The following is a 25024-nucleotide window of genomic DNA, read 5'->3' on the forward strand; positions in this document are numbered from 1 at the left end:
TTTTAAAAGATTTCCTTAAATCTTATAGAACAACTGGTACAGAGTCATTATAGGAAAATGGATGGAATATTTGTCATATAATATCTAGTGCCAATTAGTGGTCTGGAGACTAAAGTGGGAGTTCCTTTTTTTAGGTTGTAAATTATATAAAGATTATACAAAATTGATTTATAACTCTGCCAGCTATTTATATAAAGCCATTTTACTTGATTACAACTTGAAAGTTTTATTGTACTATGTTTTTGATGCCAAAATTGTGAATGTGCAAAATGTAAAGCTTTAAATTGGATTATAATCTAGTAAAACCAGTGAATGAAGAGCAATCCAGAATTGATTTACATAGCACTTGTTTGCTGAAAACAAAGTACATCAACCACATTCAAATCTTTTTAGGACCAGAACTTGAAACTTGAAATAGAAGGTATGACCCATTATGTTTCAGTTAATTAAAACTATTAATTGCATGATAGTCCATCTCTGAATAGTAGGCATTGTTTTAAATTAGTCTAATTTGGGAGGCAGTGGGAGTCCGTGTAATCTGTTAGAAAGGACACAGCCTTTAGAATCAGAAAGATGTAGGTTCAAACACAGTTTCTGTCATTTGCTACCTCAGTAATCCCTCTCTTAGTACCTTAATAGTCCCACTACCACCTGATAGTTCACGGATTCACTGGAAAGAGTCCTATAACTTAATCTAAAATTCTACTCAAGGCTAAGATTTATCCCAGCAAAGGACATATGCAAGAACAACAGGAACAGAAAAGGAGAGCTCAGACACACGCTTACGTGCCTTACTTATGCCGCAATTATATATGTTCGTGTCCTCCTTTCCACCTACAGACTGCAGGGTCATTTGTGATATGTCATTGTCAGGAAATCCTCTTTGAGTGTTGGAGTCCAGAGTTTTTAAAGGTAGCTGATCACACACCTCCCACATGAACAGCCCTGTCGAGGACCCCAAAACAGGTACCAAGTGCACAGCAGGACTCTTTATGTTTGCCTTAAACATGCTGACAACGTGTTTATCATGGTGGCCACTTTGGGCATACGGGCTAACATTACTCAGTAACTTTTTGAACATTCCAGTAGTTTAGCTAAGGCTCATCACCGTGACCTTGGAGATAATCAGGAATCCACTGAAACTGACTTGCTATGTAAACTCTTCCCTCATAAAGAGTTGTGAAAGTTAAACAAAGTACAGTTGTCCTACAAACCACTTTTATTATGTCTCTCCTGCCCTGATTAACCTTCTGACTGTCTGCCTCAGTCTGCGCCATTGGAGTGTCTGGGATATACAGAACTATTCATGGAGGTGTAGGAAGAAAATACTACAAGTCTTTTTAGGTTTATTGTTGACTACGTCCCTTGAGTATTGCTTCATCTGAGAATGTCTGTAGGTTCCTTTCATCCTTAAAAGATAGTTTTGCCACACTCGGTGGCAGTTGACAGTTTTTTTTTTTTTTTGTTTTTTTTTTTAACACTTAAAAAACACCGTGCCACTTTGTTCTGAACTTCATGGTTTCAGAGGAGAAATGTCTTCTCTTCAAATGGGTGTTGCCCTGTAGGTAGTGTTTTATTTTTCTAGCTGCTTTCAAGCTTTTTAATTTTCAAAAGTTTAATTATGATATGCCTTAGCTTGAATTTCTTTGGGTTTATCGTAGGTAAGTTTCTTTCAGCTTCTTGAATTTGTAGGTTTATATCTCTTAACCAAATTTGGGAAGTTTTCAGACATTATTTCTTTGAATAGTCTTTTAATCCCACTCTTTGTCCTCTCCTTTTGGAACTCTGATGGCACAAATATTTGATCTTTTCCAGTTGTCCCACAGGTCCCTGAAGCTCTGTTAATTTTTTTCCAACTTATTGTCTCTTTGTTTAAATTGAGTAAATTCTGCTGATCTGCCCTCAAGTTCATTATGTTCTGTTTTTTTTTTTTTCACTTTACTATTGAGCCTACTCAGTGAGTTTATTTTTGTCACTTTTTAATATTTACATTTGTTTTTCCTTTATAACTTCTATTTTTGTTGCTGAGATAATCTATGTTTCCATTTGTTACAAGAGAATTTATGATTGGTTACAATTGGTTATGGCTGCTTTAAAATCCTTAACAAATTTACTACATCTGATCCTTTTATATGTTGGTGTTAGTGGACTGTCTTTTCTCATTCAAGCTGTAATTTTCTTATATATTGGTGTGATGGAGGATTTTTTATTGTACCCTGGGCATTTCATCTATTTTGTTAGGAGACTCTGGGTCCTACTTAAATCTTGTATTTTTGCAGGCAGTCACATACTTTAGGTTTAACATGCAGATCCTGGCCTATTCTTCTGAACTGTGGTTTCAGTGATGGTTTAATTTTCAGAGTCTTTGTGGTGTTATTTTGGTTTGCTGGTTTATCTGGTTCCCACTTGCTCATTTAGTGTTGTGTTGGGATGGAAGGAGTTTCGGGAGGTTGGGCTGCCAGATGTTTCCCTGTGGGAGAAGAGGGTGTCAGGCACATACATAAGCTGTTTGGTGCTTCGCTTGTCAGTATTTCCCTGCCTGTAGGGAATACAGTGCAGTCTGGGCTGGGTGCTTGTGGGATTCTCTATGTCAGCATCCTCAGCTGCCTGTATCTGGGCAGGAGCTAGAAGTCTTAGGTCTATGGGGACAAAGAAGGCCTTGCAGGCTGGGCTACTTTTTGTGGTGGAATTTTCCTTGGAAGTACAGCACCGCCACTTTGGTATTTCTTGGTGGGGGTAGAACATATAACACTTCCATAGGAACAAAGAGACTTTCCAGGTTTGGCTGCTTGTGCTCAGGTCTGTCTTGCTAGTGCTTCTGGGCCACTCCAGTATTCTTTCACAAGGCAGTGGAGTCTCAGGACCAGAGGAAAAGAGAGCATTTCTTCTGGCAATTTACTGTGAGCAGGCCTCCTAATCCATCCACCTGCTGTTGGTGCTGAGTTTACCTGGTATTGGGGAGGACTGCCTTTTGTTCCAGAAGAATGGGTTTACCTGGACTGCCTTCTATTGCTGGATTGAGAGTTAGGCCTCCTTCTGGTGTGTAGATGAGACTTAACACACCCTGCTGTGTTCCCCCCATTCCTGGGATCCCAAAGCAATTCACTTCCCTCACCACCTTTCAAAGTTCTTTTCATTGTCCCTCACATTATCTCCATGGTTTATAGTTGTACTTAGTGGAAAGGAGCAGGAAGAATTGTATTTACACCAATTTGTCCAGTAGCCATAGCATTTTAATTTCCTTTTTGAGAATGCTGTATTATATATATTATATATTGGTATAGTAGAGCAAATGCTCACATTTAAAAAATAATTAATGGGTTACACAGTTTTTCTTTAAAGATTTTATTTATTTATTTGAGAGAGAATGAGATAGAGAGAGAGCATGAGAGGGGAGAGGGTCAGAGGGAGAAGCAGACTCCCTGCTGAGCAGGGAGCCCGATGCGGGACTCGATCCTGGGACTCCAGGATCATGACCTGAGCTGAAGGCAGTCGCTCAACCAACTGAGCCACCGAGGCGCCCAATGGGTTACACAATTAAAAGAAGTTTACAGATTCCTGGTTATGAGATTAAGTGAATACTAGATGGCTTGGCATTTAAAACACCATGGTTTGGTCAGAATGTATATTTTTAGTTTTTCATCCAATTTTTCATCCAATACGGTTCCCCTTTAAGATTTCTTTTTTTTTTTTAAGATTTTATTTATTTATTTGACAGAGAGAGACACAGCGAGAGAGGGAACACAAGCAGGGGGAGTGGGAGAGGGAGAAGCAGGCTCCCCGCAGAGCGGGGAGCCCGATGCGGGGCTCGATCCCCAGGACTCTGGGATCATGACCTGAGCCGAAGGCAGATGCTTAACAACTGAGCCACCCAGGCGCCCCAACCCCTTTAAGATTTCTTTTATCATAATGGTGTATTTACTCTCTAGAAAATTCCCACTTCTTTCTATGCTTTTGCTGCACGTATTTTCTCATTTTAGTGTATCAGAATTATATTCATGGTCACGGTTATCTCAAATTCTACATCTTTTGTGAACCTTTTTGTGACTTCTCTAGCAAAATATGGCTTCTTTTTTCTGAGTCTTTATTATCTGCTATATTTCTCATATGACATTTTAAATAACATTTTGAACAGTGTACTCTAAAAGTTTATCTCTATTTCACTTTTTTGAAATATGCTCTCCTAGAGAAGCAGTGCTAGCAGTGATTATCAGTAATGTATCAAATGTATGAATCTTAACCACCATTTAAAAGGGTCTAGTGGAATATACACATATGCTTTGGGAGTTGTATCTTAAAATTCCAGGACTATATTCCTTCCCAGCCTTGCATCTTTTCCCCTCCAGTGTAGTTGTAACATTGAGTTCCATAGAAGTGGTGGCTTGGGAAGGGCGGAGCCGTCGGTTAAGCATCGGACTCTTGATTTTGGCTCAGGTCATGATGTCAGGGTTGTGAGATCAAGCCCCACATTGGGCTCTGCACTGGGTGTGGAGCCTGCTTAAGGTCCTCTCTTTCCCTCCCCACTACCTTTTTCTTTCTTTATCCCTCTCTAAAAAAAGGGGGGGGGGTGGCTTTGAACCCAATGCAGAGACTACTGGCATGGTAGACTGGGAGAAAATTTGTTGGAAAGGAACTAGAAAAAACCTTTAGTTTGAGGAGAGCCTGGAGAGAAGAAGGCTGGTATTGGTAGATGATGACAATCATCAATCATAGGTAATAGAAACATGGGTATTTCTGCCCAACCTCTGTGCTCCACTCATGTACAGATATACACACCCCACTGTCTCTCATTTTTCTACCCAAAACAGCTTTAATTTAACTTTATTTTCTCCTTTTGGAGAACACTGCAAAGTAGCATAGGGGTTTTTTTTTTCCCCCATGAATACTACATATGACTTTTGACTGCCTAAAGCAAGAGCTTTATTGTTTTATTTAGTAGCTTGTAGAAGGCTAAGGCAGAGTTATTTTGGGAAATTTGGGAAATCTTTCCACCTGTTCTGTGAAGCCTTTTTTTTACCCATCTTCTTTATATTGACCACACATACCTCATACTATTTTTCTCTCAGACTCTACTTTCAGTATGTTTATATTAAAGTCCTTGAGAATAAGGACTGTATTTAGTTTATCTTTGAATTCACTTATTTTTGAATTTCTAACATAACTTAGTATATGTATGTATACAATAGGATATATTTGGTGCTATAGGCTCTGAGTGGACTCTCAGCTTCCATTCTTTATCCAGCATTCTATTTCACTGTTTTGGCTTTCTTTTAGTAAGTTGGCATTGTGTGGTATATTCCAGGCTGTTTCTTATCTTCTTGTTGTATTACACAGTGCCCCAAGTGAGTCCTGGAAAAATCTTTCCTAATAGTCTCTTTGAGTAGAATGAGCTCATTTGTATACACTATGAGCTAGACCAGACCTCGTGACTGCTCTCTTCAGGAGTCAAGCTTTCCTCCAAAAGAGCATATTTACATTTTATTGTCTTATTGCTATGGTAGTGGCAAACTAGCTTTGAATAGGGTCTCAGGTGTGTATTTCTGGTTTTCACTCTTCAGTTCACCATTTGTTTCCAGTCCCTTTCAGGAAAGGAAAAGAAAACAAGATGAATCTCAAGTCAGTTAATTTTTGCAATTATGGGGCTAGCATGGATGAAGTTTGAAGTTGTAAGCTATAATGAATCTATTGAATAAACTTTCAGGTTTATATTATACCAATATAAACTGAGTAAATATCCTTTGTCTATGATAATATTAATTGTAATATGTTTCATTGTATGAAAAATTGATATGTAAAGATTCACTCTAATATAAGCAATGGATTTGGAAATTACCTGATGACTTGGTTATAAATTGCAACCTCATTGTGTTTCAGAAAATTCTTACCCTATAATTCACTTTGTGAAACTTTTTAATCAATAGTGCTTCTTTACATTTCAGCATCTCCTTCTACCTTTTGTCCATATTTACTAATTAATTTTTGAAAGCCAGAAGTTTTTCTGAGAAATAAGAAACAAGGTTTGACTTAGCAAATAGAATTTTAATGATATTCTGCTGTAGGATATGGTGCAAAGATTAGATTAACTGTTAGGAACTTCCTAATATTTTTTGCTTTATTTAAACTTTTATTCTTCTTATCACTCTGAAATTTTTGTGTAAACCATGAAAAATAACTCTGACTAGTTGACTTGATTTCTTATAACTGATTTTGAGTAAAAACTCGTTATTTTCTTAAATTATTAGCACTTTTCCTAAAAGTGTGATTTATAAATATTTTTCACATTCACAGAAAATTTGACTTTTCATATACTTGAAGATATTGTAAAATTCCATCATACCTAAGAAAATAGAACTAATGAGAATATTAGGCAACTTTCAAGTGTCTTTGAGTACTTAAACAATTCAGTGTTTAGAAAGTACTACCCTTGAAAGATTTTTAATGAAACATTGAAATACTTTTCTAACAAGACTTGTCATTGTAATTTTTAGTTCATGTATGTTAAGTCTTAAGTCATCTATTTAGAAATAACAGGTGCATTCTGATGTATTTTTTGGGGGGGGAATTGAAAGCTATTTGATGTTAGTAGTATTAAGCTTAAAAAATATGGATACTATGGATATTACCGCTAGAGCACATTGAGGTATTTGGTTCTTCCCAGAGATAAAACAGCTCCTTTCTTAAAAATGAGGGTGAATTCCAGATGCATATTATGTCATAAATCTTAAACTAGAGATAGTGGATGCACAGGTATATATTCCAGAATAGTACATAAGAGGTTTAGGATGAGGTCAGTATAAACAATACTCACACCAAATATTAAGCAACATAAGATAGAAAACCCAAATGTAAACTAAACATTCTGTAAACTAAATTTGTTAAGCTTACCTTAGTCATCTAATTAGTTTAGCTTACTTAGCTGTAAATTAGAATTGCTTAAGACTTTTTCTTTCACCCATAATTATTGAAAAGTGTGCTGTTTAATTTCCAAGTATTTGGAAACGTTCTGTTAACTTTGTCATTGATTTCTGTTAAATTTTGTTGTCAGAGAACATAACTTGTATGACCTCATTTCTTTTACATTTGTTAAGATATGTTCCATGATCCAGGTTTATGATATGATTTAGTTGGGTGTATTTTCCTTATGCATTTGCAAAGAGGGTTTTATTCTGCTGTTGAGTGGAGTTTTATTATAAATATCAGTTTTATCCACTTGGTTGATGGTATTATTCAGTTGCTTTATATCTTTGCTGATTTTCTCTCTTCTGTCTTTTACTGGGAGAGGAGTTTTGAAATCTCCAACTATAATTGTGAAATTGTTCTTGTAATTCTGTCCATTTTTCCTTCATTCTGAAGTATTGGTGGTTGAAGCATAGACTTTTAGGATAATGGCATTTTCTTGGTAATTGACATTTTTATTATTATGTGGCTTTCCTCTATCCATGGTAATTTTTTTAGCTGTGTATTTACTTTGTCTGACATTACTAGGTGTTCTAGCTTTCTTACGATTTATGTTTGCATTTTATATCTATTTCTATCCTTTTGAGATATATCATTAAAGTTATAGTGAGTTTCTTAAGAAAGCATATAGTTGACTCCTTTTTAATATTCTTTTTAAAAATTTGTCTTTTAAATGGTATATTTAGATAATTTATGTCTAATGTATGGTATTGGTATGTTTGGATTTAGGACTACCATTTTATATTTTGTTCTGATTTTTGTTTCCCTTTTTCCCCTTTCTTACCTTCTTATGAGTTATTTGAACACTTTACTATGCCATTACATTTTTTTCTCTTGTATTTTTGATTATGTAGCTTTGTGCCTTTTTTTTTAGTGGTTGCTCTAGGAACTATCAAAAACATTTAACTTTTCACCGTTTACAAAAAGTCAGTACCCTAACGCTCTAACACTTCAAGTGGGATGCAGAAACTTTATTACAGTATGGATCTGTATACCTTTCCCTCCTTGTACTTTTCATATGTATTGCATCTAAGTCAATTGAAAAACTCATCAAAAAGTTTTATACCTCTCTTTTCTATTTGTCGAGCATATTTTAAAGAATGCAAGAGAAGAAGAGTCTATTATATTTACTCAAATTTTCACCGTTTTTTTCTTCCTTTATTCCTTCTAGTAGAGAATGTCCTTTAGTGTGTGTGTGTGTGTGTGTGTCTGTCTGTCTGAGATATATCACATAAACATTTATTCATATATCACTTATTTATTTATCTATCTAATTTATCCATTTATCAGCCATGTTCACATAATTTGGCTTTTGTAGATTTTTACCCAATTTCTTAAAATTCGGTTGTTTCTCAACTTTTTACTGAGGTATGAATTCTCTACACTCAATTATTTGTTAGATAGATGTAATGCAGAAATGTTTTCTCAGATGTAGTTTGCTGTTTCATTTTTCAAATGATGGCCCTTAGAAGAACAAATGTTTATAATTTTGATGAATTCCAAGTGTTTCTTTTATAGTTAGTGCTTTTTGTGTTCTAAAAAATCTTTGCTTACTCTCTTGATCATGAAGCTGTTCTCTTGTTTTCTTTCAGGTCCTTTATGGCTCTAGCTTTATATTTAGATTGAAAGACTATACATGTAAATTGTTACTGAAAAAAGTCAATGTTGTTCTCTTTGTTGACCTAGCAGAGGGTGGTGGGCATGTTTGTTTTATGGTGTTCCAGAAGGTAAAGTGCTTCAAATGGCTGTCCAGAATATTTTTAAACTAAAGATAGGGTGGATTTTTACTTTAAGATATGTGATTACTTATTATGACTCATTGTGTAGATCACATTAGTTTTCAGTCTGTATAATGGGGGAATACTACACTTTAACACTTAATAAAAAAAACAAGTTATGAAGAAAATATCACCCCAGGACTTCCTTTTTCTTCTCTCTTTTCTCCCATGCCCCTGTTTTTCCTTCCCTCTTTTCCTTCATTTCTTCCTCTCTCTCCTTCTTTCTTGCTTCATTACTTGTTCCTTTTTCTTTAAAAAAAAAATCATGTGCCTTTTTAACCTTACAGTATTGTGTAGTTTCCTAGCTGAGATTTTTAGATGATAAAATATTCCCTATGTAGTAGTTAGTTCTTGAGATCGGATAATAGGATGCTCTTTTATAATGGCATGTTTGCATTACTAATCTTGTGTATCCTAGTGATATTGTAATTGATACTTGCTGCTTTATTATACTACAAGAAAGTACTTGTAAAAGATGAGGAACTACATGTAGTGAGTGTCATAGACAGCTATAACTCGTGGCCAGTTTACACGTGGAAAAATTAGCTCTTAGTAATGTTATCTGAGATGCTCAAGTGGGAATTGAACATTTTGCCTTGTACAATGATATTCCCTCATGTACTTAGGACACAATGTTGTGAAATGACAAATTAAAGCATAGCCAAACCTTATGGTGGGAGGAAAGGGCATGCTGTGTTCTAGTTAAAAGGACACTATCATTTTGAAGGCTGAGATTTCTGATAGAAGTTAGCTGTAATGTAGATTTTAAAATCCTATTGTTTAGTAACATTTCTTAAATCTGTTTCATAATCTCTTGAAGTTACAACTTGTGAGAGTGCTGTTGATTTAATGGTCTGAATGAAATACCCCCTAGTTCTTTTGGCTACTGCCTCAGATGGATCTTACAGGAAATGCACTCTTGCTTGGGCTAAAAAGGTTGTTCTTTTTCTTTGCCCTAGGATAAGAAATGGGTTCTCAATCACGAAGATGTCACATTGGGAGAATTACTGGGCAAGGTATGTAGTCAGCTGAATTAAATAACCAAAAGTCTTTACAGTGACTGTTCACTCTACAGATTTCTTTATTTTCTCCAGAGCCTTTCTTACGTTCCAGCACACAGCAAGGCACATTCCCACATGAACCCAGGTGAACACAATACCACATCTGCTGCAAATACAGCAGTGTTCAGTGAAAAAGATAGGTAAAATCTGTGAAAAGTTTAAGGATGATTCTTGGTTTTTAAAATAGTATATGTCTGTTTTCTTCTGGAAAGACTTAAACCGCAATGAGTTTAGTCCTCATGGTGTGGTAAAACCAAAACTAGTGATCAGAGATGGGAAAGAGCTTGTGGGGTAATAGAAGTTTAAACACCTAATAGTCATATCCGTTTGTTTCTGGTTATACAGGATAACTCAGAAAAAATGGCATACTGCTCTCTGAGATTTCAGGATTGTGTATAGAATCACAATATGTAACAACACTGGATGCATTATTTCAGTCTAACAACTATGTGGTTAAGACGGGTTTCAGTATAAAGATTCATTTTATAGGTAGGTCTGGTAGTGGTCAGAGAAGGCAGCTTATATATGACAAAAGTCTTTTTTTCTAATCTAGTTTGAAGTTTATTCCAACTCATAGGGCATATGAATGTATGTTATGTTCAATAATAATAATAGACATTTGATCATTAATCAAGTGGACTATTTGCAAATTTATTGATTGCTGATCTATGATTGAGTCCCAGTGGGTAAATATTAACGTCACTTAATTGATGTTTCTGTTTGAAAGTTTGAATTGAATGGAATGGAATGGAATGGAATTCTTTCCATTACTTTAGGTCAGTAACTCAGTAGCAGTAATTGGGCCAAAAATTATTACAAAGACATAAAATTTCCATGAAAATAAACTAAAAAAATTATAAAATATACCACTTACTGAAATAGAATGTGTAGGGGAAGACTGCTTTTTTAGTACCAAGAAAAAAGTTTTCAGAGAAGTATTTCAATTATTTTTATGTTTAGTTTAGTATGTGAGATATGGTACGTTAGGAGGGATTTTAATCTTTAGATCCTTACTAGAGCTATTTCAACGAATAATATTTTCTCAATGACAGTAACATGAGGTCATTTTAAATAAATTTAATCATTTTTAATAAGACTGCAACTTTAGAGACACTGTATAGCTTAATTTCAGCTAATATTTTGAGTATAAACTGATTTATGATTCAATGTTTTCATTACCTAATCTTAATAAATATTTACAGTATACTCCTTGAGAGTGCATGAGGAAAAAAGAATTAGTCAGTCATGGTTTCTATACTGACAGACTTTGGAATTGAGTAGTAATAGCAGATTGAGATAGGAACTGTTAACTTTTTTATTCAGCAATATATAATTAGACTGTATTTGATAATATATTTGGTATTCAAGAAATACTTTATTCACTCCTGAAATGTTTATGGAATGTCTCCTTAGTGCCAGGCTCTCTTCTAGACACTCGGGATACATCAGCCAACAAAGGAGACAAATATCTTTGCCCTTATGGAGCTTATATTCTATCTAGCAGGGGAAGATCGATAAATAATAAACAATAAATAGATGTTTTATAACATTAGAGGACTAAGTCCTGTGAAAAATATAGGGAGGTTGGGAGGTGCTGTTGGCCAGGGTTGGGATTTTTAATAGGGAGATCTGGGTACGCTTTATCAAAATTTTTTACTTTTGTATAAAAACTTGGAGGGATTTTAGCCATGAGGACATCCGAGAAAGAGGGTTCTAGGAGAAGGGAGTAACCAATGCAAATTTTCTTTGAAGAGCAAGACAGACCGTTAGGCTGTAACTGAGTTCAGTAAGCAGGGAGGAATGTGATAGGACAGGAAGTGGGTGAGGCGGGGAGGGTGTAAATCATGTAGAACCTTGCAGGCCATTATAATTGCTTTGGCTTTCTTTATGTATGAAAAGATGAGCTGATGGATGACTTTGAGCGGAGGGGTGGCATGATCTTACTTACTAAAAAGATCACTGTGGCTGTTGTGTTGAGTATAGGCTGAGAGGTTGGAAGGTTAGGAGGCAATTGCCCTTACCTAACTAATAGGTGATGGTTGCTAGATCAGGTTGGTAGCAGGGGAGGTGGTGGAAACTTGTGGATTCTGATTACATTTTTAATGTTGAACCAACTGAATATCCTGATGGAGTCTATGTGGAGCATGAGAGGAGGGGAAGTCAGTGTAGGTGCAGCAAGTTTGGGGGGAATAAATTTAGGAGTTAGGTTTTGGATGTATTAAGTTTGACTGCCAAATGGAGAGGTTGGGAAGACAGCTGGCTCTCAAGTCTGGAGTTTAAAAAAGAGGTCTGGATCAAAAGTACAAATTTGCAGTTGTAGCTTGTATATTTGGTAGTTATATATAGATGTTATTTAAGATTTTTAATTGGAATATGTTTGACATATAACATGTACATTTAAGGTGCACAATATATTAAAATGATACATTTATATATAGTAACGTGATTGCCGTTGTAGTGGTAGTTAGGGTCTCTAGCACATTGTGTAATTGTCCTTTCTTTTTTGTGGTTGAAAAGTTGTAGCCTCTTAGCAAGTTTGATTATAATATAATATTGTTTATATTCACTATCTTGTGCATTAGATTTCTAGTGCTTCTCAAAAGTTTAGTTTGTACCCTTAGACTATATCAGTCCTATCTGCTCCCCTCACCCATCCTCTATAACCTCCATTTTACTGTTTTTATGCATATGGCTTTTTTAGATTTCGTAAATGTGGTAGTATATATATTTGTCTTTCTCTGTCTGACTTATCATAATGTGCTCAAGTTTTATCCGTGTTACTGCAAATGGCAGGATGTCCTGCTTTCTCATGGTTGAATAACATTACCTTGGATATATATACCACATATAGATGGCTTTTTTAAATTTATTTATTCATTTGAGACAGAGAGAGAGAGAATGAACAGGGGAGAGAGGGAGAAGCAGACTCCTCACTGAGCCTGGAGCCCGATACAGCGCTCAATCCCAGGACCCTGAGATCATGACCTGAGCTGAAGGCAGATGCTTAACCATCTAAGCCACTCAGACGCCCCTATAGATGGCATTTAAAGCCATAAGACCAGATGAGTTGAGTAATGGAGTGGGTCTCTATCAGAAAACGGAGCCTGAACTCTGGTTACTATAATAATGGGCTTCAGACAAGAGATGCAAACATCAAAGAGGCTGAGAAAGAAAAATCAATCACATAGGTAAAAAACCATTAGATAGGCTGTCTTAGAAGCCAAGAGAAGAGAGTATATCAAGGAAAACAGAGTGATCAGTGGTGTCAGAATCTGCTGATAGGTCAAATGAGATGATGACTGGGAATTAACCATTGAATTTAGTAACGAGATGGCCACTGCTGATTTGGCTAAGCAGCTTCCTGGGAATGCTTTAGTGAAAAGCCAGATTGGAATAGATGAAGAGAGAATGGGAGGAGAGGAATTAGAGATAGCAAGGATGAAACTCTTTGAAGCTTTGCTGCAAAAGGAAGCAGAGATATGTGGTGGTAGTTTCAAGAGAATGAATTGTGTTGCTGTTTACCCTGAGAGACACAACAGCATGGTAGTTTGCAGTTGGGAATAATCTAGTGAAAAGCAGACTATTTTAGAGGGAGAGGTGAGAATTGATGGAGCAACATTAAGGGCCCTCTAGAGGGTTGTGCCCATGAATTTAAAGTGAACCCAGTCAGTGAGGTGGTGGATTTTCTACAGCCACATTTAGCTGCATAAGTGCAGACTAGGCCAAGTGTTGAGTTTAATCAGGATTGTAGATTTGATAAGGGAGTTTTGTAGATGAAGATGAACAGTGAAGTTCAGAATGTATGGTAAGCAGTTGTAATTGCTGACTATAGAATTTAAACTGGATAAGCAAGGAAGAAGGGACATTAAGGGGGTGTTGGATAATAAAAGTGGTATGATCTAAAGATTTGGAAATTGCCATACGGTCAAAGGATTTTTGGAGTCTGGATACTAGAGGAAGTAAGCTACAAATGTAGAAGCCAGCCAGAAGATGGGATGAATAAAAGAGGTATTACAGGGGAGTTACATTATTGGCAGTGGCAAAGTTGTTTTGTTTTGTTTTTATTTGGGGGGGTTGGGAAGGGGCAGAGGGAGAGAGAGAACCTTAAGCAGGCTCCATGTCCAGTATGGAGACCGACGTGAGGCTTGATCTCAAAAGATCAAGATCATGACCTGAGCTGAAATCAAGAGTCAGACGCTTAACTGAGCCACCCAGTTGCCCCGGCAGTGGCACAGTTTAAGGCATGATCCTAGAAAATAGATTACTGGAAAAATGATTTCAAGAAACTGAGGGTTTGAAGTGTTGGAAGGTACTTTAAGTGTCTACTGAAATTGACAGTAATTAAGACAGGCAGGAGTAATACTGAGCACTGTATTCTAGGAGTTCAAATTGTTAATAACCAAAGGAAAATATTTTCAAATTCAGTAGCTGGTAGCTACAGTAAGGGGCAGTAGATATATAATCAAATGATAGAGTTTCAGAGTTTTGTTTTGGGGAATGCAGGAGGGAAAATGGTTTGAAAGCAGTGACAAGGAGTTAGTTGAATACTCTATATCATCTCCAGGGCAGTGGGAGGAGGGAAGGTGACAGGGGAATCTTCACTTAAGTTCAGAAGGCAAAAGGATGCTCAGCCACCATTTGAAAGCTCAGGTGAGAGCCAAGTTTGTTAGAACAAAAAGGTGAAGAGAATCACCAGAGAGTATATTGAAGATAAAATGTTGATGATGATGGACCATGAATTTCAGAATGAATGAATTCCAAAATAGAACTACCCTACAATCCAGCCAAAGAATTTACCCAAAGAATACAAAAATACTAATTCAAAGGGATGTATAAACCCCAATATTTATAGCAGCAGTGTTTACAATAGCCAAGATATGGAAGCAACCTAAGTGTCCATTGACTGATGAATGGATAAAGAAGATGTGGTAAATATATACGATGGAATATTATTCAGCCATAAAAGAGAACGAAATCTTGCCATTTACAACAACATGGATGGATCCTGAGGGTATAATGCTAAGCAAGCCAGAGAAAGATAAATACCATATGATTTCACTCATGTGTGGAATTTAAGAAACCAAATGAACAAAGGAAAAAGAAAAGGCAAACCGAAACAAACAGATTCTTAATCATAAAAAACAAATAGATGGGTTACCAGAAGGGAAGTGAGTAGGGGATAGGTGATCTAGGCGAAGGGGATTAAGAGTACATTTACCACGATGAGCACTAAGTAATGTACGGAATTGCTGAATCACTACATTGTACACCTGAAACTAACATAACACTGTTAACTACACTAGAATTTAAAAAATTAAAAAAAAATTCTGATAGAAATTAGATGTAAATGTACAGGTACAAAAATATATATTGAAATAAATATTTTAGTAATTTTAAATTTATTAATAACATGAAACTTACACACCTTGAACTGTTAAGAGTTAAATCCCTCAGGGCATCTGGGTGGCTCAGTTGGTTCAGCATCTGACTCTTGATTTTGGCTTGGGTCATGACCTTGGGGCTGCACAGTCAGCAGGGAATCTGCTTGAGATTCTCTCCCTCTGCCCCTCCCCCTGCTTGTATGCATGTGCTCGCTCTCTATCTAAAGAAAGTAAATCTTAAAAAAAAGTTACATTGCACTTAGAACTCAAACCCAAAACTAACAGAGTCCTAGTTCAGTTAGTTCTTGCTCAACAATAGCATTGAAGCTTATTATAAGGCTTGCAAGTTAGGATTATAGTTATGTAAACAATATATATACATACATAAAAACTTGAATACTAAAAAATAGTTGTATTAACTTTATAGATCTTCTTCGTAGTATTTGGCTTTATATTAATAATAAAAAACAAACAACTCCAAAGTTGAAATAAGGCAAGTTAAGTCAAAATAGGTTAGAGCCACAGCATGAAGTTAGGGATTTATACATTTGATAGAAACTCAACATGGGTGACACTGGCATTTGGGTAAGCACCTTCTCTTACTCGGAGCTTTTCTGAGATTGACAGTCTGCAGTTGGCTGGTGATACTTTCTTGGTCTGCCTGGTTCTGTTGCCTCTCCCTTATTCCCTGACACTCTTCAACTGATACTCAGTTTTGGGGATCCATACCAACAGGCACTTCATGAAGTCTTTGCTTTATCTTGAAACATTAATTAATAACTTCTTAATCTAATAAAATTTAGAGCTTGGGGGTAAAGAGCACTAGGAGATGTGAAACTTAAATACTTCTGATGGCTTCAATTTGAGTTTCTCCTTTTATCCAAGTCTCTTGGAATTTTTCCCCATTTTTTCTTTTCCCGTTCTCCTCAAGCTTCAATCCCCCAAATAGTAGGTGGGTTGGGTACTATTTTTAAAGTTGGAGAATTGGAAAGAGCAACATTTCCAATCTTTAGTTCCACTTAAGACTCTGAATAAAGCTAGCAATACTTTGAACTCAAAATTCATTATTATGTGCTTTCCTTGTATTTTGCAAAGATTGATGTGGCTCTTATATCTTAAACAATAAATGTGTTTGTATTTTCAGGGAAATTTTGGTGAAGTATATAAGGGCATATTAAAGGATAAAACTGCTGTTGCTGTTAAAACATGTAAAGAAGACCTTCCTCAGGAACTGAAAATAAAATTTTTACAAGAAGCCAAGTGAGTTTACAAAAGTTATATTAAACATGTATTTATAAGGTAACACTATAACATTAAATGTGATGTTTGGAATTATCTTAAATTATGATTTACTGAAATAGTGGTAAGCACTTTTAGAACCCTCATAAGTAAGCACTTACACAATGTGGAAACAAAAAGTTTGTTTTTGAGCTAGATTATACATTAGTTATACAATCACAGTCAAAAGAACCAGATGCTAAAAAACAGTGAGTATTCTTCAGTATTGGTATATTGCAGTATTTTTTGCTTTTATCACACATACATTACATAGGCATGTATATATGCAATGTTGTGATTGTCTTTATAATAAAAATATAGTCTATATACAAATACATAATTTATGTATATATATTTAGGTACATATAATTATATCTAACCTTCCTTAGATGTTTTCAGTTGATAGTCTTTACTGAGCTGTTACCTTTCTTTTCTGAGAACCTCAAATTTCTTCTTCAACTCATTGTGGGGCATTTGTTCCAAAATCTGCACATTGTTTCTTTTCTAATCTTCTAGGATTATTGGCTAAAATTTAATGTTCCAATTTGCTATCCCTGTATTGCATGTGGTTAACACTGTTCTATTAGTGGTAAAATCCAGTATAATCAACACAGCACAAAACAAATGGAAAGATGTTTTGGACAGAGTAAGGATGAACTCTCATTCTGAGATGCATGGATATATGGATGGGAAAGAAGGAGAATACATAGAGATTTGTGTTTTAAAGGGAGAAAGGGAAAGGGGTGTGTGTGTGTGTGTGTGTGTGCACGCGTGTGCGTGTGCTTAGGTGTGCCTCTATCATGGCGTAGTGTATAAAATTGAAGTTCCTATAAAGTGCTGTCAGAGAACCAAGATGATGGCAACAAGAGAACTAGGGCCATAGGATGGACCATTTTGATGTACATTTCTCCATTCATTATCTAAAAATTGATAGCAATGGATTAACCTAGTTGGATGCATTTATTAAATATTATCATAGAATAAAGTTGTAAACTTTTTAAAGGTACATTATTAGAAGGCGAAAAATATGCTGTGATAAAGGCATGCTATCACAAAAGAAATTCTTAGGCTCATTGCATAGTTATTCATAGGTATTCTTAAGGTCCAAGGTTATATCTTATATTATTTTGAAAAAATAGTTAATTTTCTTGCTCTCTAATTTGTGATTGTTTTATTACAAAATAAAGTATTAAATTTCTTAAAGTGGAAAAGTCCATTTTCTAAAGTGGAATTAGGAAGTTTTAGGTTAAAAAGGAGAGTTGTATCCATGGGAACTCCCAAGTATCATTAAATAGACACTAGAGCTATATATTTAGATACTTAATATTGAGTTCAGCCTGGCTATTTTGTGGACTTTCTTTACTAAGCAGTTTCCAACTTAAGAAATGACATTTTGGATTAAAGTCAAACATTCCAAGACTTCCTTTTTAATTCCTCATAAAAGTTGCAAGCTCCAAGTTAGTGACAATATTTTCCTTATCTCTAGAATTTTTCCCACTCTATCTTTTCCCTTATAAATCATTATATATTTTCAATCTAAAGCATTTTTCTTAGAGTTATCTCTGCTTTAGTTGGATTTGTACAAAACATTTATAAACTGTTTTATCTTTCTCCCAATAGTTTTTTTTTTTCATTCTCTTAGGAAAGAAAACTGCATTTTTCAAATATGAGTGAATTTATAACTATGTCAATAGGATAATCTGGAATAAAATTTGGTAACAAATATTCAGGGTAAATAGGCCTATGATGGAATCTAATTTATCTTTAACTTATGCTTGGAGTGCCATGGATGAGGCTATGCTACTTTTATAGCCCTCGGATGAAATTTTGTCTTTATCCAAGCAAAGTCCCCTCTGCTTCAGCTTAAGTTTATATTGAAACTGTTACTTAATTATTTTTTATCTTTAGCCAGTTTTCTTAAAATTTTTGTTTTTACTATTTTGAAATTGATCATGTTCATCAAGATAGTATTTTATAAAATCTAATGAGATAATTAGCCTGTAGCATTTACCCATATGAATTGAATTCTTATTTATGTATTTTCAATCAAGTGTGTCCCTAAAACAACAAAACAAAAAGATGCCACTCTAGCAGCTTACAGTTTTTGGTCCATTAATACTTATCAGTTACGCTTTTGTGGTAGCAGCTAAAACGAGATACTTTGAAGGGAATTGTACGTGTTTGGGACTAAGTAAGCTGTTCATACTTAGCATGGTTTTTACTTATTCAGTAATTTTTAAATGAAAATTTAATTGGATTAAGGAGAATTGACTCATTTGTACCTGTAGTTTGCCAATATTTATCCACACTTGTGTACATCTCATCATTTATCATAATTTGGCTTCATACTAAAGTTTTAAAAAGAGAATTATGTCAAGTAAAGTATATTCTACTTGGGCACACTATTCATGATGGTTTAATGTTTTAGTATTTAAATGGTAACTGTTTTTACACTTTTCTCTCATCCAGAATTCTCAAGCAATACGATCATCCCAATATTGTCAAACTTATAGGCGTTTGCACACAAAGACAGCCTATCTACATCATTATGGAACTGGTTCCAGGTAATGATTTTAGAGGTTTCCTCGATGACATTTTAATGTCATGTTTTATTATTTTAATATGTTCAGTCTCTTTTATTTCTCCTTGTAAAGTTCTCAACAATTCTGTTTAACATTTTCCTGATGACAAAGCTGTACATATGCTCGATATTTTTATAGTCTATATTACTTTGCTGTTGCCTAGAAAATGTCAGCCAACTTTTTTTTTCTTTTTTGAGAGGAGATACATTATTACAGTGGGATTACACATGGAATATAGTTACATATGTTTTTGTTAGAAAAGCTGTTTATAAAAATAGTCCACTTGGTTTGGCTTTATAACAATTGTAGTACTCTTATATTTTGTTCATTATTTTCCAAGTACAATACCACACATCCTCTTGTTTGGCTGTATATAAAATTCCATAGTGGTTTAAATCCCTAATGAACTATGAATGTCTTTCATAAGCAAACAAAGAAAAAAAGTCATCTGTTGAAGAATTTGTCCTGTATTTTTTTCTGGTCACTTTCATTGTCCTCAGATCTTGTGATTAACCACTTTTGCCAACAAGGAAGGATAACCTTGAACTGATAAGAGTATTTTCTTAAGTTACTTTCACTGTATATCCTCTTATGGTAGAAAATACAATTAGAGGTAAAATTTGATTTTTGGTAAAAATTTATAAATACAGTATTTAATATTAGACAAGGATTTGCTTTAACAAGTATTTGGTTATTTTAAAAGAAATTTAAAGGAACATGAAAAATGTTTCTAACTTCAATATACAGTAAATAAACCTGATATTATAGATTGCCCATTAAATATTGCTCACATAATTCTTCTATTAAGGATGGTTCTTCCCATTTTATCACATTGGTTTGCTTGCTATTGAAATATAGTTGTTAATATTACCATGTAACTGCAGGATTTAGGATTATCATCATCACATATAATAGTGAATACATGCCATTTCATTTTTGTCCAAATTCATAGAACCTACAAACCAAGAGTGAATCATAATGTAAACTGTGGACTTGAGAGGGCCCTGATGGGTCATCAGTTGGAATCAATGTGGTTGTCTTTGAAAAAGTATAAGGATCTCTGTCTCCCTTACTTCTCCATTCACTTAGCTCCTTCCTCTCTCCTGTCCAACATTCTGGGACACATGTGTGGTCAGTGAAAGGCTGGAGAGGGTAGTGGTGGAGTTCTTGAGCTCTGGTGAGTGTTAGTGAGAGTGTGAAAAAAACCAAATCCCTCATACATTACTGCTGGAATGTAAAATAATAGCCACTTCGGCTATTTCTCAAAAAGTTTCTCAAAAAGTTTTACATAAATTTTCCATGTAAACTGTTTCAATCCTAGGTATTTACCCAAGAGAACTGAAAATATTTGTCAGTACAACTGTATGCGGGTGTTCATAGCAGCATTATTTATAATAGCCGAAAAGGAGAAATAACCTAAATGTCCATTAACTGATAAATGGATATACAATGTAGTATATCCCAACAAAAGATACTATTAGGCAATAAGGAGAAATGAGGTAATACACACTGCAGTATACATGAGCCTCTAAAACCTTATGCTAATTAAAACAAGTCCAATGCTGAAGACTACATGTTGATATGATTCCATTTCTATGAAATGCCCAGAGAAGACATCTATAGGTAAAGGGGATTTGTGGTTTTTTAGGGCTGGGGGTTCTGATGGGATTGACTATATCCTTGATCCTTGACAACATGGGTTTGAACTGTGTGGGTCCATTTATTATGCAGATTTTTTACAGTATGGTAAACATTTTTTTTCTTATGATCTTAAGTTTTTTCTTTAGCTTTATTGTAAAACTACAGTATATGATACATATAACATGTAAAATATCTTAATCAACTGTATGTTATTAGTAAGGTAGTAAGGCTTCTGCTCAACAGTAGGCTATTAGTAGTTCTTGGGAAATCAGGAGTGGATTTTCCAGTGGGATGGGGTTGATGTTCCTAAGCCCTGTTGTTTAAAGGCCAGCTGTTTATAGGTATGAGAGGTTTTTTTGGCTTGATGAAAATGTCTCAACTGGATTGTAATGACAGTTGAACCTCGTAAAATTGTGAAAACTCGAGTTGTACAATAAGTTGGATAGATTTTATGTATATAATCTGAACTTCAGTATGGCTTTTTAAAAAATAAAAAAGCCCAAGAGCCAGGTAGTGTTGTGTGACCTTGCTCAATCTACTTAACTCTTCTGTGCCTAAGTTTTCTTGCCTGTAAAGTAAAATTAATAGGGTTGTTGTAAGGTATCATGAACCGTGATTTTATGTAAAAACGTATATACACGTTCTATATCTCTATATATGGTATAGCACTTCACACATGACCACTTTGTGTTCTCATCATCATAAATTTTATTATTTTCCAGTTGGCTAAGAGAAAAAAGTGATTGATTAAAATGCCTGCTGTAATCTAGCCAAAACTGTAACCCAGACTCTAAACCTGCCCTTGCTCCTACCCCTAACTCTACTCTTAACCCTAGATGTTCTAGCTGGGAATGACTGAGAACAAATTGGGAAGTATAACATTTGTTTTCAGTTCTTCTCTTTCCACCAGCATATGTGACTGTTCTGTATGTTTTATATGTAACCTTTAAGAGTCTTTCCTTAATGTGTAAAACTCAATTGGCTAGATTAAGTATATTTTAGCACTAACCTATATTACTTTATTTTAATTGTTAGGAAAGTGTTTAAGTTTGAAATCTCAATTATCAGACTACTTCAAAACAGTATCTTTCTGTTTTTTCATCTCTTTATAAAAGGCATGATGAGGAAATAACCAGCTAGTTTTCATTCATATAAAAGTAGCATAATATATAATTTTTTACACTTACATAATATTTTATAGTTGTCAAAGTACTTTAATATTAGTTCATTTGTTTTAGCAGACCAAATTGTTATCTTCATTTATAAATAAGCTAAATTAAGTTCAAAGAGCTGAAAGTAACTTGTCAGCATTAGTTAAATAGCAAGTAGGAAAATAGTGCTCTCTATTTTGTTATGTCATTCAGTTTATAAGTGGGTCAAAATAGGTAATCCTAATATGAATTGAAAATACAAATGAAAATTCAGGCTAACCATCTATGCAAGGTCCCTATGGGCAAATACATTAATCCCTGTTCCATAATTTCTCAGCCTGTGCACAGATAAGTTAAATAGCTTATTGCAGTAAACAGGAAAATTTTTGTTTGAGTTACTTTTTTTCTCTACTGGGAATCAAGCTGTGGAGGGAAGATTTAGAAAACTGGTAGGTTAAAAGCAAGGTTTAATAACTGCTTAGTGTCTAATGTGCATGCCATTTCAAAACTGTATTATGCAGAGACTTAATATGCTCCTGTTCTCGTCAGATAACTGAGCCCTTTCAAATCATAAATCCGAAATATACTTGAACCAGAGTAATGTTTAAAGAGATTAGAAGCATTTGAGGATTCAAGTTTAGAGTGAATACTCCAAGATCATCCTGTCTTCATTTGAATCGTCTTTTGAATTACAAATACTTTATTTACTTGCTGGCTCATGGGTTGCTGGATAAGTAAAATCAAACAAAAGGCAATTCTAAATGGCACTAGGAAAAACTAAAAATAAAAACAAAAAGTTCTCATCTGCTAAAAAATAAAAGGTACCACTCCATTTTATTTTAAAAACATGTTTATTACTTAGAAATTGAAATGAGGGGCTCCTGGGTTCCTCAGTCAGTTAAGCACCCGACTCTTGATTTTGGCCCAGGTCATGATCTCAGGGTCGTATTTGATCCAGCCCTGCACAGGGCACTGTGCTCAGCAGGGAGTCTGCTTGGGATTCTCTCCCTTGCCCTCTGCCCCTCCGCACTCACACACACAGACACACACACTCTCTCTCTCACTCTCTCTCTCTCTCTCTCTCTCTCTCTCTCTCTTCTCTCTAAAAATAAATGAAGCTTTTTAAAAAAACTGAAGGAAATTGTGAGAGAATTTTTTTTAAGTGACAAGCATAACTTAATATTTATGGTCCAGGCAATTGTCCTTTATTTTCATATATGTGATTCAATTAGGGCTGCCACCAATTCCTGGATGAAGAGAAGACCAAGCACCTTAACCTCTAAGTGTAACAATGTTTCTGCAGATCCTGAGTAGAGGGGATTAATTTTAGTAAGACTTAAAAAATGTTGGTCTCCACTTCCTTTCACTAGAGACTTGTAATTGCCCCCTTCTTTCTGATCTGGATATTCTCTCTGAATTCAGAACTTTCTGGTATCGAATGTTAAGTTATCTGGTACATGCCTTAGCTCACACAGATGCTGCCCTTTGGCAGTCTTCAAATTTATCTTAATTTTAAAATGACTTATGGGATTTGAAACTTTCAGAATTATTAAAGAATTTTTTTTCCAGGTTTTAGAGAGCATCAAAATATATCTCCCCTCTACAACCTGTTTTTTTTTTAAAAATGAGCTCATAGGGGTGCCTGGGTAGCTCAGTTGGTTAAGTGTCTGCCTTCAGCTCAGGTCATGATCCCAGGGTTCTGGGATGGAACCCCCGTATTGGACTGTCTGCTCAGAAGGGATTCTGCTTCTCCCTCTGCACACCCCCCGCCCCCCCACCTCATGCACTCTGTCTGTCTCTCTCTGAAATAAATAAAATCTTTAAAAAAAATTGAGCTCATATAGTTTATATGGTCTAGAGATTTTTGACGTAGAAATCTCAACATGATTTTTTTTGTCTCATATTTTTAACCTCTCAGTTGAAATATTTTCATCAGAATTTCTTTTCTTTAAATTCATTTGTGGGGCGCTTGGGTAGCTGGCTCCTTTGGGCAACTGACTCTTGGTTTTAGCTGGGGTTGTGGTCTCAGGGTCTGCTCCAGATTCTTTCTCCCTCTTCCTGTCCCTCCCTCTGTTCACTTGTGTGCGCTCTTTCTCTCTCCCCTTCTCTCTCTAAAATAAATGGAGGGGTGCCTGGGTGGCTCAGTTGGTTAAACATCAGCTCTGGTCATGATCTCAGGGTCCTGGGATTGAACATAGAGCATCCAGCATCCTGCTCCCTGCTCAGTGGGGAGCCTGCTTCTCCCACTCCATCTCCCTCTGCCCCCCCCACTCATGTTTTCTTGCTCTCAAATAAATAAAATCTTTAAAAATAAAATTTCAATACTTTTATTTATTTTTAAAGATTTTATTCATTTATTTGACAGAGAGACACAGCGAGAGAGGGAACAGAAGCAGGGGGAGCGGAGAGAGAGAAGCAGGCTTCCTGCAGAGCAGGGAGCCCAGTGAGGGGCTCCATCCCAGGACCCTGGGATCATGACCTGAGCCGAAGGCAGACACTTAATGACTGAGCCACCCAGGCATCCCCCAAAATAAAATGATTTCAGTTGATAATTTCTATGAGTAATTCCACTAATTTTTGCTGGGATGTTAAATTCTAGAAAATAAATTTTTTACCCCTCTGATTCATGATGACATTTTATATAGTGGTTTTGTTTTATTTTTTTATTTATTTGAGAGAGAGCATGCATGTGACGGGGGGGAGGCAGAGGGAGAGAAATCCTCAAGCAGACTCCCCGCTGAGCGCGGAGTCCCCCACAGGGCTCCATCTCAGCACCCTGGAGATCATGACCCCAGCTGAAACTGAGCCTAATGTTTAACCAACTGAATCACCCAGGTGCCCCTATCTGTATGTGATTTTAATAGAACCAATTTCAGTTACATGACACCACAGCTATGGAAGGTTCTTATGGTAGTCACTGGAAATGAGAGCTCCTGCTTCCTTGGGAACAAAGGTTCTGGATACTTGACTGGCATTTGTTTCTTTCACTCATCATAAATGTAGCAAGGGTAAATTGTGCCCAAAAATGGTTAAGGAAAATGGCTCCTGACATCCATTAAAAGAGAGCCCTCAAAATCTGAGCTGGTACTCTGTCTTACATACATCTAGCCCACGGCCAGTTGCATAACAGTATCACTTCACAGCAGGCAGTTTTGAGCTGAAGGGAAGGTACAACATGTAACTCTCAAATTAATA

At 35.6% G+C, this 25024-nt stretch overlaps 1 protein-coding gene across 7 annotated transcripts in view; it reads left to right on the forward strand.

Annotated features, from left to right (window-relative positions):
• FER (FER tyrosine kinase) overlaps positions 1-25024 on the forward strand; it is a 457408-nt gene that overhangs the window by 280766 nt on the left and 151618 nt on the right. For 6 of the 7 annotated variants that reach the window (XM_073888931.1, XM_025866872.2, XM_073888926.1 and 3 more), the window contains 3 exons: positions 9695-9751; positions 16322-16437; positions 18925-19019. In XM_073888931.1, coding sequence (XP_073745032.1) covers positions 9695-9751; positions 16322-16437; positions 18925-19019 — 268 coding nt within the window. The remainder of the gene's footprint in view (positions 1-9694; positions 9752-16321; positions 16438-18924; positions 19020-25024) is intronic. The other variant, XM_073888936.1, reaches the window with a different exon arrangement.

Source organism: Callorhinus ursinus, unplaced genomic scaffold, assembly GCF_003265705.2.
Source record: "Callorhinus ursinus isolate GAN/ISIS: 27379988/994484 unplaced genomic scaffold, GSC_fseal_2.0 scaffold3, whole genome shotgun sequence".
Taxonomy (NCBI): domain Eukaryota; kingdom Metazoa; phylum Chordata; class Mammalia; order Carnivora; family Otariidae; genus Callorhinus; species Callorhinus ursinus.